This window comes from Schistocerca nitens, chromosome 1 (assembly GCF_023898315.1).
Source record: "Schistocerca nitens isolate TAMUIC-IGC-003100 chromosome 1, iqSchNite1.1, whole genome shotgun sequence".
NCBI classification, from domain to species: domain Eukaryota; kingdom Metazoa; phylum Arthropoda; class Insecta; order Orthoptera; family Acrididae; genus Schistocerca; species Schistocerca nitens.
The window spans coordinates 438887559-438908005 of NC_064614.1; the positions used below are offsets into that span (position 1 = coordinate 438887559).

At 38.9% G+C, this 20447-nt stretch overlaps 1 protein-coding gene across 9 annotated transcripts in view; it reads left to right on the plus strand.

The window, feature by feature from the left end:
• LOC126251460 (Parkinson disease protein 7 homolog) overlaps positions 1-20447 on the plus strand; it is a 220846-nt gene that overhangs the window by 98919 nt on the left and 101480 nt on the right. For 3 of the 9 annotated variants that reach the window (XM_049951894.1, XM_049951966.1, XM_049951957.1), the window contains exons 4-5: positions 10275-10400; positions 11633-11812. The exons of 5 other annotated variants lie outside the window; for them this stretch is intronic. In XM_049951894.1, coding sequence (XP_049807851.1) covers positions 10275-10400; positions 11633-11751 — 245 coding nt within the window. In that variant the 3' untranslated portion in view covers positions 11752-11812. Of the gene's footprint in view, positions 1-10274; positions 10401-11632; positions 11813-20447 lie in introns of those variants that run through there. One more of the 9 variants, XM_049951930.1, reaches the window with a different exon arrangement.

Genomic DNA, 20447 nt, shown 5'->3' on the forward strand with positions numbered 1-20447 from the left:
TGTAACCTGAGCTGAGTTCTGTGTCATTATTGCCTAATGCATGCTGCTGTGTTAAGTAGTGTGCATTTGGGCTTCAGCACTTTACTGAATGTTAATGGAATGCTTTCTGCAATGTCTCCTTCTGTTGCTTGCCAGGGAGAACACCATTGTTGTAGGTGTAAAAATTTGTTTCTGACTTTAAAACTTGCCTGCGAATTAATGTCTTTTTCAAAAGATGTAAATATGTATTTTTCTTCAGTAGTTTCTGATGTGGTTTTGGTAACTTATTGCTTTCAGTATACATCAGTTGTTCAGTGTTTTGTCATAGCTACATGTCCATAATTCCTACTGTGTCATGTATACTCTTCGCTCTACTAAATAAAGAAGTAAACAAATTTGATTTTAGTTTTCTTATATTTATTTTACATATATTGTCAGTTACATTCTGTGAGTGTGCAGATTATACTGTTCTGTTGCATGTGAGGAATGAAAGCTACCTGTAATGCAGTTTTTCTTTATGGTATTTTTGTAATCGGACACATTATGTAACTTCTTATGGTGAACAAAGTATACCGATTGTCTGTGACATCTTTTTCATATATTGATGTTTGTTGTAAACCACATTATAAACTAAAGCTTGAATTTTGTGTGTATGTTTGTGTTTGTTTGTGTGTCTGTCGACCTGCCAGCACTTTCATTTGGTAAGTCACATCATCTTTGTTTTTAGATATATTTTTCCTACGTGGAATGTTTGCGTCTATTATAACCACATTATAAACTTTGTAACTTCCATTTTATTGTGCCTTGAGACTTATTTGGTAGCTTCAAGAATGGTTTTCCTCCAGACTAATTGAGTGCCTAATCACTGTTGGAGGGCAGACTGGCTGAGTGACTGACTAACTGACTACAACAAGTATGCTATGCAAACCATACGTCTATGGCACAGCTCTCGTACTGTTAGGAAATTTGACAGTGTGTTATTTCCAATAACTTCTTGTCCATCTGCCATGAAATTAGTAATATCTAATAACTTTGATGTAACTTTTGCAACCAGGCATATACAATGTGTACAAATTTGCTTCTGCCGTTTGCGAATAAGTGGCAACAATGGTAAGCAGCGGTTGAAAAAAAACAAAAAAAAACAGTTCAGACGTCAGGCAGTTAGCTTGGACCTTGGTCAACATCACGCGATTCAAACATTAGTCAATTTGTGTCTGCATCATAAAGTTGTTCTTGATTGAAAACGTCAGTTTACGAGCCTAATTCTCATCATTTGCGGGAGGTGTTACTGTTTATTTCCAATATGAAGAAAATAGCGGCTGAGTCTCATTGAATGCTCTGAAGTACGTATGGTAAGGACACTGTTAGTGAAAGAACATGTCGTGAGTGGTTTCAATGCTTCAGGGGTGGTGATTTTACTGTGGTAGACTGGCATAGTGGTGGAAGAGAGAATGTTTTCAAAGATGCAGAATTGGAGATATTGCTGAGTGAAGACTCGCGTCAAACCAAAGAAGAATTGGCACAATTAGTGGGAGTGATGCAGCAAGCTATTTCAAAACACCATAAGGCTGTGGGCACGATTCAGAAAGAAGGAACTTGGGTCCCATTTGAGCTGAAACCAAGAGACGTTGAAAAGCGTTTGTGAACAGTTGCTTCAGAGGCAAAAACGGAAGGGATTTCTGCATCACATTGTGACCAGGGATGAAAAATGGGTTCATTATGATAACCCTAAATGCAAAAAATCATCTGGATATCCCGGCCATGCTTTCACATCAATGGCCAAACTGAATATTCACGGCTCTGCATTTGGTGGGACCAGCTTGGCATTGTGTACCCTGAGGTGTTAAAACCAAGTGAAACAATCACAGGTGCTTGCAGTCGAATACAGTTAATGCGTTTGAGCAGAGCATTAAGACAAACGGCCACAATACAGCGAGAGGCACTATATAGTGATTTTGCAGCATGACAACGCTCGACCCCACATTGCAAAAGAGGTCAAAACGTATTTGGAAACATTAAAATGAGAAGTCCTACCCCACCTGCCGTATTCTCCAGACATTGCTCCCTCTGTCACCTGTTTAGATCAATGGCACGTGGCCTGGCTGATCAACACTTCTGATCTCATGAAAAAGTCACAAATTGGATCAATTCGTGGATTGCTTCAAAACATGAACAATTTTTTCAACGCAGGATTCGTACACTGCCCGAAAGATGGGAGAAAGTAGTGGCCAGCGATGCAAAATACTTTGAATGATACATGTGTAACCAATTTGTTTCATTAAACCTCAAATGTTGGGGAAAAATGGTGGAAGCAAAGTTATACACCATAAATAATCTTAAATGTACATCCTTTCCTGTGTGCGGGCGTGTGTGCGTGGGTCCCCCCCCCCCCTCCCCCCTTCCAGCCACCATAATTCAGCTATAGACAGCCACAAAGAATAACTGAGCAATTTATGAAAATGGTATGTTCATGTACAATTGTGCAATTAAATCTTAAAGGCAATCGAAATCCCTTGCATCAATATTTTTTATGTATGAATAGTTGCATCATAAATTTGCAGTAGATAGGAAAACTCTTTTCATACGAATTTGTTTAGGTATTCACACAGTATATAAAGTTAAATTTCTTGGAACAACTTCTAATCTCTTCTAAATTATACCACCAGTAAGACAAGGAGACAGTTTGTCCCTGCAATCATTCAATTTATGTTGGAAATAATTATAAAAGCATGGAAAATAGCAGCTAAACAAAGGTTAATATGTAACTACATAAATCTGTATAGAATGAAAGAATCAATAAATTGTTTGGCCTCTGCAGATGATCTCATAGTAATGGATGGAACTTCAGAAAATGCAAAGAAAAGACTAAAATCTCTGAAGAAAATGGCTGAAAAGGCAGTTCCCCAAATGGACCATTTTGCAGTGCCAAGGGATCCCTCTCCACTTTTATGAGTTGCTTACAGGTTGTATGTATAGGTCCTACGTGAAGCCTTGTCAAATTGCTGGGTGATAAGTAGTATGGTGGGGCCACTAGCAATGCTTTTGTAAAAGTCAGATTTTCCATGTCATGACAGATGCAAATAAATCACAAAGTTAGCTTTACTGTTGTTCACGATCTAAGTGGACTTCCATGCTACTACTTAGGGATTCTGCTCAACCTTTCATGTAAAACAGCCTAGTTCTGACTGTGTGTTCAGTGTACAGTAGATTTATTACAATTCCTGTCAAAGTGGCTCCTAACAAATTTGGATCATATTTTGGCAGTTTGTGTCATATGATAGAAAGATTTCCTGATGCTGATTTTTTTTCACTTGAAGCTTGCCAGTGTTCCATAAGACGTTGCAAGTGGCACCTGATTACCGAGATAATGATAGAGTTATCCAAGATTAAAGTCTATTCAAAAGTCTTCATTCATCAGTTTACAATCCTTGGACTGGTCTGTCTATCCCTGATCAAAGGTGAAAAGAGCTTTTCTGAGTGGTGAAAAGTAAAATCCAGTCTGAGAGGATCCTTTGAGATACAGCCTTTTGAAAATCTGACGAAACTGAGGAATAATTTTTTTTTTTTTTTGAATTGGCTTTAATCTGGGGTAACTCAATCATTATCTGAGTAGTAAAGGCACCACTTGCACAGCCTTGTGGCATGCTTGCTGGCTACAAATGTAGAAAAAAAAAAATCAGCATCAGGAAGTCATTCTATCATATGATGCAAACTGCCAAAACATGAACTAAATTTGTGTGACAAGTTTTATGAACTGCTTTGACAGCAAATTAGGATAATTTATAAATGATAGAGTGCAGCAATCAGTCGTCTCTCTCTTGCTCTCTCTCACCTTCTTTCTTTTTTCTCTCTCCCCACAAATCCAGATTTCAGCTAGCACCTAACCATTATCAATGCACTATTTGCACTATTTTTTAATGTCCCTGTTGTTCGGGTGTCAGTCAGTCAAAGAACAGTGACTGCTGACCGAACTACAGGGAACTAACATGCATAGAGATTAAAAAATAGTGCATTGATAATGGCTAGGCACTAGCTGAAATCTGGATTTGCATAATTTATAAATTACATAAGTTGCTGAGTGCACCCACTTTCCTGATGGAAGGTAACCTGATGAAATTGGGATAAATTTGCTGTGTACCAAGAACATGTTCAGTAACCAGGCTGTTGCACCTAAACAGTTGAGCAGAATCACCAGACTCTAATATAGAAGTCCCCTTAGAGCATGAGCAATGGTAAGCAAACTTGATTTATTTGTAACTGTTACAACATAGAAAAATTGGCATTTACAAAAGCATGGCAGTTGCCCCCATTGTACTGCCTATCAAGCTGTAATTTGGCATGGCTTCATGTATCCTGTCAATATTTCACCAAAAGGGGAGTGTGTCGAATGAGGACCTTTTTTAAATTTAGGCCACTTGACATGATTAATTCAAATGTTTTTTGAGTAGACAGAATACATGACATATGAAAGTAACTCACCAAGCATTTTCAAAATGAAGTATGGATACATCAAGAAAGTAGACACCTATAAATATAAACACCTCTAAATATAAACATAACAAGTGAAAAAGAAGCAGTTAAAGTCAGTACTGGAAAAATGAAACGAATGTACATGAAAGTGGGAAATCTTTAAAATAAGAATGTTTTATAAAGATATTAAATTAAGGCACTATAATGCAGTTGTAAGAGTAAAAGTCAATAATGGATCAAAAGCAGAACTTTAATATGGATGCAAAATAGCATTAGAATGTTTGGAAAAGATAGAAAGAAGAATCTTGTGCTCTATACCAAATACAATAAAGAATAATGATGATTGGGCTTTGAGACCAAATAATGACATGTACTATGAAATGGCATGTTACACTCTATGGATACCTAGAGAGAATGAAGGAAGACAAATTAAAAAAGATGATCTACATTCTTCCAAAACAGGGAAACAGAGAAAACAGGTGGTGAGGCAGGAGAAAAAGTACTTGGAATAAATGCAGATTGAACAGGAGATCTTACTCGACAAAGACAAATTCAGACTAGAAGTCAAGAAATTAAAAGGTTTTTCAGGAAGATAATACAAATAGAAAAACCAATAGAAAAAGAAACTGGAGTTGAAATGTCAGGTGACAGAAAAACAGGTCATTCTGAGAAAATGATAGTTTTGGAGAAAGATGAAAGAAAAGAGAAATAAATAGTTCCAACATAGTCCTTAGTTGGTTTGAGATGAAATTATTGTTGTATATCTTAAGCATTGTATGATGTTTCTTCTTCTTCTTCTTCTTCTTCTTCTTCTTCTTCGCAGATGGATCACTTAGGACCACGTGTAATCAACATTTGTTGGCCTTCCTTTTCGCCCAGTATTCCTTCATAAACAACGAATGGGCTAGCTTTCGTTGCATAGACCATGTATGTCGGTTAGTTTTTCTCTCTTCTTCCTCAAAACCCCGTGTGTTTGTGATTTTTCTGATTTCATTTCTATCATGTAGATTTGGAGACCCTAATTCTCTCAGGTCTTTTTCCGTCTGTTTTTACCAGTTTGGTCTTGTAGTTTTGTTCTTTAAAAATGTATGGATTTTGTGCGTTAACCTGTTTGAGTCCATTCTTTCTAAGTGCCCCATGAATTGGATTCTTCGCATGCGCAGTGTGTCTGTTATTTTGGAGATATTTTTGTATATTTCTGCATTGGGTTTTGGATAATGTACCCCATCTTTAGTTCTTGGTCCTAGGATTTTCCTCATTATCTTATGTTCTTTCACTTCTAATTCCTCTTTTAGTGTTCTCTGTTGAAGGTTTAGTGTCTCAGATGCGTAGAGAGCTTCGGGTCTAATTACTGTTGTGTATGATGTATTTTTACTTTTTTGTAATCCACAAATGAAATAGACATCACAGTATTTCAGACCTCCTGTCTGTGTATTTGTCAATACAGTAATTATCCAGAGGGGACCTTCAAAGTTTTAAAGTAGATGGACAAATATTTTTACGCACAGTTTCTGTATTTTTATCCTCCCCTTTGACCCAGGCTTTGGACTGGATCTGGCGAGGTTTAAAAAATTTTTATTATCTTGCTTTTTTTATTTTATCTTTATTAGAAAGATTTTGATTCTCATTAGTATAGTTTAATCTGTTCTGTGGTGATTAATAGTTTATCTTCATGTGGTAATACTCTAAACAAGGTACGACATGCAATGATAATTTGTAAGATTTTGCACTCTTGGCCCCGGTAGCTGAGTGGTCAGCGTGAAAGAATGGCAATCCTAAGGGCCCGAGTTCGATTCCCGGTTGGGCTGGAGATTTCCTCCACTCAGGGACTGGGTGTTGTGTTGTCCTAATCATCATCATTTCATCCCCATTGATGCGCAAGTCACCGAAGTGGCGTCAAATCGAAAGACGTGCACCCAGCGAACGGTCTACCCGACGGGAGGCCCTAGTCACATGACATTTACATTTATTTACCCCATATGTTAATGCATTTTCTGTTTGTTTCCAGGAAGCCGAGCATCTCCATGTTAGTATAGCTTTCTTGGAGTTGTTATTTGTTATAACATTTGGAAAATGACCCCTCACAAACCATAGAAAATTGTCATCATGTCACCTTTCCCTGCCAGATTCTCTGCGACTGTCAAGTCAAGAACATCAAACCAGAACATTTTACAGCATTTCACTGTCTTCTGTATTGACCTAACAGAGCTTATCAGCTTGTGAGACTGGTCAGCTTCTCCCATTTAAGTTACATCCTACAATGCATTGTGTTTTCTTAATGTTACCTCCTGTATTCCTGTTGTTCTTTCTTATCTCCAGCATTTTTATGATATTACTCCAGCATTTTTATGATATTACACAGGGCCAACATTTTCTTTTATCACGCTGCTTAATGGCAGGTATCATATTAGTTAGCATAAATTGATTAAAATAATCAATGTTTGAAAATATAATATAATAGGACAGATAAAAAAATCTACTCGCCATGCAGCAGCAGGAAAGACACGTAACAAAAATGTGAAAACATGTGAGATTTTGGAGCCAGTGGCCCCTTCTTCTGGCAGAAGGGAAAGGAAGCAGGATGAATCCAGTAAGTCTCCCCTGACCTCTGGTTCCTGGCCACGTTCCCATAAACTTTCCTGTTCCTAAACCTTGCCAGAGATTTTCCTTCATCCCTCTTCCCTTCCCTTCAACCTTTCTGTCAGGAGGAGGAGCCACTGGCTCCAAAAGCTTGTGCGATTCTACATCAAAAATGGCAAATCCAGGATGGAATAATGACAACATTATGAAAAGGGTAGATTATAACAACTAAAACAATCAATTATAAACAAAATTATTTAATTGGACAGATAAAAAAATCTACTCACGAGGTGGGGGCAGAACACACACAGAAAAGACGGTTGTAGTTGGCGAGCTTTCTAAACCAGTGGCTCCTCCTTCAGGCAGAAGGGTTGAAAGGGAAGGAAGAGGGGTGAAGGAAATGGACTGGAGAGGTCTAGGAAAAGGAGTAGATTTCAGGAAAGTCACCCAGAACTATGGGTCATGGGAGACTTACTGTATGGGATGAGAAAGAAAGACTAATTGTTGGGGACTGCATCGGATGAGATTTGAAAACCTGAGAGCTTGAAGGTTGAAGTCAAAGTAATATGCAGACAGAGATTACTGATTAAACATCACAAATGAGTTAATAAGAGTGAAAAGCTAAGTGCATTGTACATAAATGAGGTTGGAGGGGTTGGTGGAAAAAAATAGATGGGAAAGACAATGAAAGATATAGAAAACTAAAAGCTGAGGACGGAAGAAATTAATGTAAATTAAGGCCAGGTGGGTGGCAAGAACCAGGTACGTGTTGTAGTGCTAGTTCCCACCTGCGGAGTTATGAGAAACTGGTGTCTGGGGGAAGGATCCAGATGGCACATGTTGTGAATCAGGCTTCGAGGTTACGAAAGTCATGTTGTAGAGCATGTTGTGCAACAGGATATTGTGAGTTGGCGGTATACACCCTCTACCTATGATGCCAATTCATCTTAATTGATAATTTGGTGGTAGTCGTGCCTATGTAGAAGGGTGAACAGTGTTTACGTAATGTTTACCTGCGAAACGACACATTGTATACCAGCTGTTATGTAAACAGTGTTTGGCCTTCTACATCGGCATGACTACCACCAAATTATCAATTAGGATAATCCACCCACACTGTCACTCTTTGTAAGTATCTCTGTGATCTCTTCCCCTGTGCAACCACAATGCCTTGTCATTGTTTATGTGCTGTAGTACGGCTCTTGTTAAAATTAATTTTACATTTGGGTTGTTATATTTTATCATTGCAAAAATTGTTAATGCAAATCTTAGTTCAAAAACTGGAACAGTTTGGACCTTATAAATTTATATTTTTGAGACGTTCTGCAGGAATGTTTCGTTAACTAGTCCAGCAAGTAAATGTTAATGTTAATTACCAGACAACAAATTTCTAAGAATAAAATTTTGGATACCTTTTCAAAAATATTTTGTTGTTTGGAAAATAAAGACATAGCTCAGTAAAAAAAAAATTACATCGTATGTACTTGAAATATATTACAAAGTTTTTACTGCGTAACTTCTAAAAAGCAGCAGCTTGTCCCTTACCAATGTTTACAGCCGAAGTCTTTGATTATGAGCCAAAATAGTGTTCCATAAATGCTGAAAATTCAAATTCGCCCCATATTTGTGTGTGTAGATTTATTATTTATTTATTTAATGAAGCATGGTTTGCAGCTTTTGAAAACTGCATATAAAAGAGGTTTTTCTACTTGTAACTTTTTTGTTAGCAGTCATACTACTTATTTTGCTACCAGTGGTACATTACAATTGCTTTTGAGAAAAGTAGAGAACTTTTGCGTGTTTTGTGTACTAATTATTACTTCAAAAATATAAAGTAAGGTAGTTACTTCTTCATTTTCAGCTACGTGTCTGCAGTCCTGATACATCTTGAAATGCTTGCACCACAGTACCATAGCATGCCATGAGAGGAGCCTATTCATAAAGTGGAGATGGGTTGTTGCACAATTTTGTTTTAGCACCAGTAGTGTGCTACTATTCTGTGATGTGGGACTTCAGTGTGTATCAGGATTGCAGACATGTCCGCAAACTAATACAAAAATGAAATATGTAACTTTTTTTTCGACAGAAAGACTAAATTCTGTGAGTCTCTTTGTAAACTACATTGTACCTTTAAGGCAGTTTCAACATTGTAGCAAATGAAATAATCTGTTGGTTTCATCTTGATCTTGCTACATGGTGAATAAATGTGTGTCAAAGAAAGAAGTTCCAAGAACCTGAGTCTGTTATTAGCTCATGTCTTGAATGATGCTTGAAATTTGTTTGATTAAACTTATGGAGCACAAGCACAAGCACTCTACATCATCTTTCCCAATAGCAGATCTAGTCTGAATGTAGAATGCTCTCACTCCTCTTGCATAAACACTTCAGAGTATAATTGTATACAAATATTTCTACTTTCATTCTGTTAATGCTACTTTCAAATGAAGCATAACCTTCAACTCAGGAAACTTTTTTTTTGTAATGTAATGCTTCATACATTTTCCACCATCTTGATTTAAAAATCAGTGTTTTGTCACTACACTTAAATGTTATCATCACCTTCTGTATAGTGTTGACTGAAAAACATATTTATGTACTGGCACAAATTGTAGTGAATTCTAATGTTTGTGTTTTGGACATGGGTTAAGATGTTTTAGCTAATCACTATCTGCCTATTCTAAATCCAATTAAGTCACAATAAACCTCAATACATTGTATTATACAGTGTGTCCCAGGAGGAAAGGATATGACAGGAACGAACATTCGAGCAACGAAGTCCAGTAAACATGGGCTTTGAAATGCTTACCTTAAGATCTGTGAGCACTTCTTCACTAGAAGAGATGTTTTTCATGAAGCAAAGATGAAAAAGTGCTCATAGCTCATGAGGTATCCATTTTGGAGTGCCCATGTTTACTACTAATTTTTTTTTCTTGTTTGGTCCATATTATCTCCCACAAAATTTGGAAAGCAAAGATCTTGCATTAAAGAAATTTGTTTCACAATATTAAAGTTGAAGTAGTGCTTATAACTGTTAAGAAGGCATTTTACAGCCCAATATTTACTAGACTTTTGTGCTTTGAATGATAATTCCTGTCATATCCTTGAATATTGAGAATTCCTCCTGGGCCACCCTCTATTTGTAATTTGTGCTGCAGCAGTTAGTATAAGACTCTGATGTGAAATGATAAGCATTTATAAAGATGTTTCAGTCAAATATGATGGATGATGATCTTGTTTGCTTACAGCTCCAACTGCTCTGAAAACACACGGTGTTGGTACAGGGAAAAAAGTGACATCATATCCCACATTCAGGAATGAAATGGAAGAGGGTGGAAAATATATATATAGTGAAGACAAAGTAGTAGTTGATGGTATGGATCCAGTTGAATTAATTATAATTACAAAATAAATACTAGGATGAATGTCAATTATGCCCTGTATCAAGAGAAGAGTCTGAGTGAGAAATTACAAAAATTCTTATCTGTATAATGCTTATACATTATTCTACTTTGGTATGAATTGAAAGTTGTAAGAGTATAACATATTTTGATTTTCACCCCAAATGATTATTATTTAACTATAAAGAACTATAAGAATATGAAATAATTATGGGTGCTTGGATTGAGCATCACTATTAATGATGTCATTAGGGTTATATAAAGAGTGGGGAAGGAGAAATGAATGATTTGACAATATGTATGTTTATTTGAAAAATAACAGTTGCATATAGAAGATAGTGTGTGGAAGATAACATTTGTCATCGAAGGTGCGTATTTGGTGTCACTACACAATGTTATTCATTACCAGCAGGAATGTTATTCATTGCCTAGTAGTGCCACATTTTCAAGTGCTCATGTGAGTGAGTTTGCTGTATGCAAATGCTTCATAAGAATAAGCAAACTGATAAGATCGAGTCGGTATGTGGGCCACACAGGAGCATCTTGTATGGAGTTGTTAATTGTGGTTCAACATTGCTCATCTACACTAACATTTCTCAACCTTTTATTTTTTTAAGAAAACATTTTTAAATGTTTGTTGGCAGTACTGGAATTTCACCTCCTGTAGATCAGGCCTGATATTCTGTGTCTCTGTAATTTTATAGCTGCATTATTGCTATATTTTCCTATTTCTTGTTCAATGGTAAAATCACTTCAGTTTACTTTTGTAATAATTTCCATTTTCCTTCTTATTCCTGAATCCACATTATGTCATGCACGTTGCTGGCCGTGGTGGTCTCACAGTTCTAGGCGCGCAGTCCGGAACCGTGCGACTGCTACGGTCGCAGGTTCGAATCCTGCCTCGGGCATGGATGTGTGTGATGTCCTTAGGTTAGTTAGGTTTAAGTAGTTCTAAGTTCTAGGGGACTGATGACCAAAGCTGTTAAGTCCCATAGCGCTCAGAGCCATTTGAACCATGTCATGCACGTTCAAATTATTTTAGGTATTCTGTTTTGTTATATGTAAGATGTGCAAGTAATTCCTTAGATAGGTCCCTGATGAAGGCAGTATGCTGCTGAAATCTGTAATGAAAAATTAATTTTTTATAGTAAAGGTGACCGGACCAGAGAGCATCTTGTTTATAAAATTATTTGTTTCACCTACAGGCAACTTCATCACAAGTCGTGGACCAGCCACAGCATTTGATTTTGCCCTTGCTGTTGTGGAAAATCTGCTGGGGCAATCTGCAGTGGAACCTGTTGCAAAACCAATGTTACTTGTTTAAATTATCTGATAAATAATCTGTAATCATATTTCAAATAATAAACAAAAGTTTACAGTATAAACTTGCATTGTTCCTTGTGGTTGCATTTAACAGTAACTATACATGTAAAATAGATTTTTAAGCATGCACCTTTCCTACCAGTGCTATTTAGCAACTCTGTCAGTGAGCCATTTTATCAAATCAATTATTCTGCTGTTAATTTTTTCTTCAGTTCAAAGTCACTTCTCCATAAAATCACAGAAGAAGCAATACTTACTTACGTCTATGGTGAAATTTTCACTCTACAGCAGAGTGTGCACTGATATGAAACTTCCCGGTAGATTAAAACTGTGTGCCGGACTGAGACACAAACTTCTAGTACCTCCCGCCGCGGAAGTCGAACACGCGCCAGAACAAATGGACATGGCCAGCCCATAGAGGGCTCCGCGTCTGCGGCTGCTCTTCTGCGCAGCGGCTCTCGCGCAGCGAGGGCGCCACCACTACACCATGTGCAGACCGCGGCCAATAGTCGCTCCCTCCGGTTTCGTATATAGGGACCCGCTCTGCCCTAGTCCAGTCAGTCTGGTACTCGCTCTGGATTGCGTCTCTATCTCGGCAGTACTGCGTTCTGGTCATTGCTCGTTGTTGACATTTGCCTGGCTCTGGTTCTGAGTGGATTTACTGTTGGTGTTTGGTGTTGTGGTTTCTACAAGCCTCCGTTGTTTATCTCTTCCTTGTTGTGTCGGTTATAGTCGGTTGTCATTGGTTTGTCGTCCGGCTCGTCCTTGGGTTTACCCGGTGGTGCGTGCTCCATTGCAGGCAGCTTCCCCACCTGGCGGCTCCGATCCGCAGCCCAAGGCGTTCCCGCGGTTGGTTTTGGTTACTACAGAACTCAGGACCTTTGCCTTTCGCGGGCAAGTGCTCTACCACTGAGCTACCCAAGCACGACTCGCGCCCTGTCCTCACAGCTTTAATTCCGCCAGTACTTTTACTTACTTACTAACTTACTCCATGGCACTACAGTCCTCTGAGGACCTTGGCCTCCTCAATCACAGATTTCCAATCTCTGTCTTCAGCATGCCTGTGCTACCTCCTCACTCCCACTGCTCTCAGATCGGCTTCCACATGATGTGGACCACATCTTCCAGCCATCTTACACGAGGTCATCCTCTCCTTCTTCTACCACCAGGATGTCCCATCACCATCTTCTTTGGGAGCCTTTCTTCTGTCATCCACTGGACATGTCCTAACCATCTTAGCCTTCCCATTTTGATTAAGGTTACCAAATCAGGTTCTTTGTACAGAGCCCTTCTTTCTTCATTAGTCCTAATTCTCCCTATCTCACCTTCTTTTACAGGACCACAAATCTTCCTCAGCACTTTCCTTTCCTTCTTCTCCAAAGGCTCCGCCAGTACCCATGCCTCACTGCCATACATAAGAACTGGTTTGATCACTGTTTTATAGTGTCAACTTTAGTTTCCTACTTATGTTCTTACTTTTGAGCATGGTATATAGTGCTCCATATGACCTGTCGGCAGCCTTAATTCAGTTTGTTATATCTGCCTCCACTTCGTTTTCTGATGTTATTACTGAACCATGATAAATAAAGCTTTCTACTCTTTCAAAGTTGTACCCTTCTAACTGTAGATCATCTGTGTTTCTTCTAACTCTTTTAGTTACCATGTACTTAGATTTTGTCTCACTAATTTCTAAACAAAGGTTCTTGGCAGCGGCTTCAAACTCTTTGAAGGCTGATGTAAGCACCTCCGTACTTCTAGCACTTATTACTACATCATCTGCATGGGCTAAGGTTTGCAGAAGTCTATTGCCTTCTGGGTTTGTGGTTACTGATCTTACTGCATTTGCTAATACCATGATGAATAGTACTGGGGATAATGGGTCTCCCTGTCTTAGGCCTTCTTCTGTTGGGAACTCTCTGAACATAAATTTGGCTTTTGCTGTTTTCCGCCTAGGAGATGTCCAATACCCAGTAGCGGAGCATGCCCTCCAGCATAATTCTAGGGACCTAGGAACCTGCTACACCGTATGTGCCATTTGGCTTCTCCCACCCAACACCAGTCCCTCTGAACTGCGGAGATGGGAACTTGCACTCCAACACATCCTTTCATCCCGCCATCCCCCTGGACTGAACCTACGTTAAACAACCTCACTCCCATTTACTCTTCAGTCTTCTCCTCTTTCCCTTTCCTCTTTAGCCATTCACGCATCTTTTCATCTTACATAGTTGTGTTTATCTTTATACTGTATACTTCTTTACTTCTGTATGCATCCTCTTTGGTTTGAAGCTGGCACAGTACTTACAGTAGAATATCTTTGGCTTCCCTCTGACAACCATGCCTCCATCCTTGCTACCCTCCCTGTTTTCCTTTCCCTGTTGCTTCATAACCTGGGTTGTGAGTAACTGAATCCACTTTCCCTTCTTCCCTTTCTTTCCCCTCTCTCCTCTCTGATGAAGGAACATTTGTTCTGAAAGCTAGGAACGTAAATTTTCGGTTCTGCTTTTTGTGTATCTATCGGCTGTACTGAGCTGTGGTAAGTACTGGCCAGCCCCTCTATCTCTTTGTTAGTATTTGTTTCACATCCTCTGAATGTCCTGCAAACCAAATTCAGTTTCTTGGGATGAATCTCACAATGCAGATTCCCCTTCAATCATTCATGAAGTAACTTTTGTGAATGTGTTTTCATTCAAAGTAGTTTACAGAGCTATTCACTACATTCCATTTGCGCATCTAATCAGTTAGAGACTGAAATGCATGTAAAATTGCAAAGTTCAGTCCCTAACCACTGTACTTGTGTCAGGAATCACAAATTTTTTCACCATTACAGATTTATATGAATTACGTAAATATTTGATCCTTATGAAGGCCCAAACTGACAGTAATGCTTGTCATTTTTGGACACAATGATCACTATTATTGCTGCACAATAATAAAAAGAGAGTAGATGATTTTGGAACTTCGTATTGATTTTCTTGTTACACAGACAGATTTGACATGGTTGAAATCTGCTACAGCAGTAATGTTAGGATGAGGTTAGGCAGCCACATTATTCTGTAGTCATGTTTTACAAATCAGTGAAATGACCCAGGAGATGGTTTAAGTCTGGTAGCATTGGTACAGACATGTCCAGCTGCTTAAGTGCTTTGAACACTGCAAATAGAAGTATGCAGACAACATAGCAGGCCTGCAATAAAGAGCATATAATGTAAGCAAATGTTAACATGGATAGGCTTAAGATGACAAAGTAAAACTTATCATTAGATAATAGTTATGGTAAGGAACTGTCGGAAATGGTATAACTCTGTAGGCTGTGATTACCAGGTAACTGTTCTCTTGAAGACAAGTATAGGTCTCTTGAATATCTTTAAAAGAAAGTCATGTAATATCAGTCATGAGTGCAAGCAAGTCTGGACTGTGGTCTCTCATACAGAACTGAAAATGACAGGCATGGTAGTGTGAATATTACATCACACTCTTACAAGTTGGACAAGCCCTGGATGAAGGTTTGTGTGGAATGCGTAAATGTTATGATTGGATAATCTTTAAGTCAGAAGCACATCACAATGGGTGTGAATGATGCATTGCTTCCCATTAAGTTGCAGTATTCACATCATAATCAGCATCTGATTATTCCAATAGCCAACTACTCACACTCACTGGCATTAGCAGTCACTCTAACCAATGCAGTATTTTTCTGAACGCCATAATCAACCTTTTCGTTTTTTAGCGTAAATTTTTTGGAAGACACACTCGCAGAGTAAATGCAGCTCCTGTTGAAACAGTTATTAAGAAAGCAGAACAATGAAGCCAGGACAGAACAGTGATGTGAAACAAAACTTGCAATTTATAAGTTAGTAAATGATGCCATTTTTTCCTTATTGGGTGTGATAGTTGCACAAAAATCTATACACCTCTCATGGCCACCTGATCCATGTGTCTATGCTCATTTTCAAGTGATAGATACGTACAGGTAATATTATTTGAATAAGATAATTTGTGAATTGGAGTATTCTCTCTGAACTCTGTGATGCAGCTTTTTACAAACGTAAGCTCTCATAAACCACATCACTGGAGACAGTTTTTACTTTGTCTACCATGAATTAAAGTCTCTGTGAATGGTTTGGTGCATAAAATTTAAATAAATTTATCTACTAGATACTGTATTTCCTCATTTCTACTGTACATCTTTTGTGATTTGATCATAAATCTTTATCTCCTGATGGAATCTGTTACCTACATGTTTTGGTTTGCTTATTATTCGCTACAAAACAAGTGATGCTTATTTTTCACTACAAAGCAGGTGGTGTCTACATTACTAAGCTCATTGCTTCTTCTGTAATTATTTTATGTACCCTCCGTACTAAAACTTCACCTCCGTGTTTTATCATTTCCGCCATTACCAGATCCTGTCCAGGAGCTTTGTTATTCCCAAGTAGCTTTATAATTTCTCTTAACTCTTCTATCGGTGGTGGTTCTGTGTCCACTGTGTCGTCATCTCCATCCAACTCTTGTACTTCTTCAGTTTCTTCTCTAGCCCCTGCATTTCTGTCACCACTAACAATGTGTCTGACAGTAACACTTCAAAATGTTGTGCCCAGGTTTCTATTAGTTTTTCCTTTCCAACAATCAAACTCCCTGTCTCATCTTTAAGCATGTCCATCCTTGGCTGATATCCTCTCTTTATTTGTCCCACCCCATAAAAGAATTTCCTCCCCTGCTTATTTTCAAAGTTCTTCTGTATTTCATCCATCCTTTCCCTTTTCTCTACTCTCTTTTTTCTGTTTTCCTCTTTCTCCAAGTACCTTTTGAGCTGTTGTATTTAAAGCTATCTTAGTTTCCTCCCACAGTACATTAATATCCTTTCCCTCCATCACTCTGATCTTTTGCAACTTCTCTTGCACTTTCTTCCTATACTCTTCCTTTTTCTTCTGATCTTTGAGTATCTCCACATTGTAGACCTTACTTTTCTCCAACCCAACCCAGCCCTTCTGGCTGTAACTGCAATCCTTTCTAAGGTTTTGATTCTTACCGAAAGAGGTCCAAGTCAATATCCGCTGCTCAGCGGCTAATCACATCCAGAATATCTGAGGATGCCATCCTCTATCAATACATGATCTATTTTATTTCTTGTCAACCCACCTGGTGATATCCAAGTCCCCTTATGAATATCTTGGTGTGGGAAACACGTACTTTTAATCACTAGCCCTTTGCTAAAAGCAAATTCAATCACTTTCCAACCATTGTTATTTGATTCCAGGTGTTTACTAGGAAGACCTGCCACCGATTGGTTCTCCTTCTCTTCACCTACATTAGCATTATAATCCCCCAGGATAATTTTGACATCATACTTTGGCAGCTTATAATATACTTGCTCAAATTACTCATAAAATTCTTCTTTCTCTTCTTCAGCTGCATCTACCATTAGGGTATGCACACTAATCAGCGAAAAGTTGGAGAATTTTCCCTTCAGCCTCAGTCGACATAATCTGAGGTTTATTGTTTCATATTTCACCATGGTGTGACTGATGGATGTCTTTACCATAAAACCTGTTCCTAATCTATTTTCTTCTTCCCTGCTATTGAACCAGGTACAATGCTGAAGATCAACCACCTCTGTTTCCATCTTATCTCTTGCAATGCTGCAACATCAATTCAGTACCTCAATAATTCCTCCTCGAGCTTCCTAATGCCTCCCGCCTAAAGATGCTTCTTACATTCCATGTTCTGATATACCAAAATCATTGCCGTCTGATGAGTCTTGGTTGTTGTAAGTTTGAGACAGTCTGGTTCTCTCTGTGAATTGGTTGCTGAACCATGAGTTTTTTCTGATATGGGGTTGTTAGCCCCATGATCAACCTCCAACCTGGAGGACCTGGATTTGTATCAGGTTTACTCCCTTAGGGAGACTGGCTTCACCACACCTGTAGAGCCCTCCCTGCCCTATGTTGTAGGGAACTGAAAATGACAAGGGAAAAGGATAGGCTTAGGATAGGATGGGACAGGAGACAAGATTGATAGGTCATTGTGGGACACATTTCATCTGGCTCCTCCCCTTTGGTCTGTCCAGCATGGGTGACACTGCTGGTAGCTACACTACCACTGGCATAGCCCTCCGGATCCAGAGCATGCAAACCTCCTCACCCGCACAGACAGTGCTACGTTAAGGTGATGTCCCCCGAGGAGGGGGCCTGGGAAACAGAGAAAATGCCAGAGGACTGGATGTTAGCAACCATCTGCCCTATACATAAGAAAGGACACGCATGCAGTGTAAGAACTACCAAGGATTATCTCTGCTTAGTATTGTCTACAAAATCCTTTCTACGGCTATAATGAGGAGAGTAAGTAGAAGAGCAGAAAAGATTCTAGGCGAGTACCACGCAGGTTTTAGATCTGGGAGGTCTACATCTGACCATGTCTTTACAGTACGTTTAATGCTGGAGAAGACTTACGAATACAATTTAAGATTAACATCTCTTACAGTAGAATATCTTTGGCTTCCCTCTGACAACCATGCCTCCATCCTTGCTACCCTCCCTGTTTTCCTTTCCCTGTTGCTTCATAACCTGGGTGGTGAGTAATTGAATCCACTTTCCCTTCTTCCCTTTCTTTCCCCTCTCTCCTCTCTGATGAAGGAACATTTGTTCCGAAAGCTAGGAACATAAATTTTCGGTTCTGTTTTTTGTGTATCTATCGGCTGTACTGAGCTGAGGTAAGTACTGGCCAGCCCCTCTATCTCTTTGTTAGTATTTGTTTCACATCTTTATATGAGATTTTCCATTAATCATTTGGACATTCAGAAGACTCTCCCAACACATATAACAAAGATGCCTGCATGTTTTGCACAGTTGTAGTCATTGTTATATTATGGAATTATGTATTTGGTGCAATGCTGTTAACATTTGAAAATAATTTATTCTGTACTGATATACTGTGAGAATGTTATGAGTTTGTAACAGCTGAATCTGAAACAAAAGTCTCTTCAAAATAGAAGTACTTTTGTACTCATAGCATAGTTATGTACTCTTCAGTCTTCAGTGCTGGTCATTAAAATTGTGACATCAAGTAGGATAGCAAATAATGAAATTTTAGCTGTGGTATGTACAATAAGAAGAATGCACGATTAAATATGTAGGTGGCGTGCCAGGCCTTTGACAACTTGTGCCCAAAAGTTTTGGCCAGGACAACAGTCAAACACCCTCTGTATCAAGACAGGGCAGATCAGCAAAGGCAACTTGCAGTCTTGCATCATCTTGTTGAAAGATAACGTCATAGAGAATACGGCCCTCCTGAATCCACAGTAATCATATTTACATGACAGTCATGTAGGCCCAAATGATGTACACAGCAATATTACAGAATGATAAACTACTGTCTCGATAGGCCGTGCTCCTTCCAATGTTGAATCCTGACATTCAAATGCAATTTCTTAATGAGAAACCCACTGCGCAATATTTCCTTTTACATGGAATGTAGATGGTGTTACTTCTACCTAATTTGTGTTGCTGCATTAAAGTAGAAAGCATGTGCATATTCTGAGCTTGTAGTAGAGTCAGTGCAAGACATTTGTTGCATGCCATCCTCATACTGTTGCAATTTGAATGGCTCAAGTGTATTGTTGTTTAGTGGGGACATACATTATGATGACAGCAAATTGAGGAACAATTTGGCACTGCCTCCGTATCCTTTTGAAATGTGCAGAAAGGAACTGCATGCATTTTTTTAAGAATCTCTAAATGCATTTTACATAAAGAGCAGGGATACCACATTATGATCACTGCCCACTGCAAGACTGAATGCTGCTTTGTGGAATCATGGGCAAATGGCATGGTGAGGAAAGTATGTAAGTGAAGTAGAGAAAAATGGAGAATTATCCTGGCCATGAAACAGCCCAAAAATGGGGAAATCTGCTGACATAAGCAACTCTGACAGAGTCCAGAGTGGTATGATCCAGAACCTAGGAATGAGCAACTCGGAAATGGAAAGGTCAGCCAGCTGTTTGTATGCTACTGTTGTAATCACCTATGGAAAATAATTGAAGGATGGGGAAACTATCAATAGGTGACAAGTTGGACGCCCAATCCTGTAGGACATCCATGCCCCATCACAAAATCAGGAGGTTGAAGGCTTAACTTCTCTGTAAAGCAGAGTAGGGGTGAGCTGTGGCAGATCTGATGACAGAGTGCATTGCTGGTGCAGTCGCAAGTGTTTTGAAGCACACTGTCCAGTGCACACTGTTGAACATGGGGACGCCCAGCAGACGATGCTTTATGTTCCTTTTGAACCCCTACAACATCGTCGATTATGATTGCAGAGGGCATTGGATAATTGAGGTTGGAGTGTGGGTCAGTAGAAACATTTTGCCTGCCCAGATGAATCTTGTTTATTGTTACTCCAGACGGATGATCTTGATGTGACATCATCCACGTGAATGATTATACGAAATGTGAACCGTTCTGTGGATACAGGTTGTTAGGGGCAGTATTAGTATTGGACTTCCATGGTACGTGTGGTAGTAATCGAAGGAATCTAATGGATGTGGACTATGTGTGCAACACTGCAGACTATCTGCATCCCTTCATGTTTGATGTCTTTCCCCTACAGAGATCACATCTACCTCCAAGATAACTATTCATGTCACAGGGCTAAAATTGTCATTCAGTGGTTTCAGGAGCACGACAATTTCACTTTAATGTACTG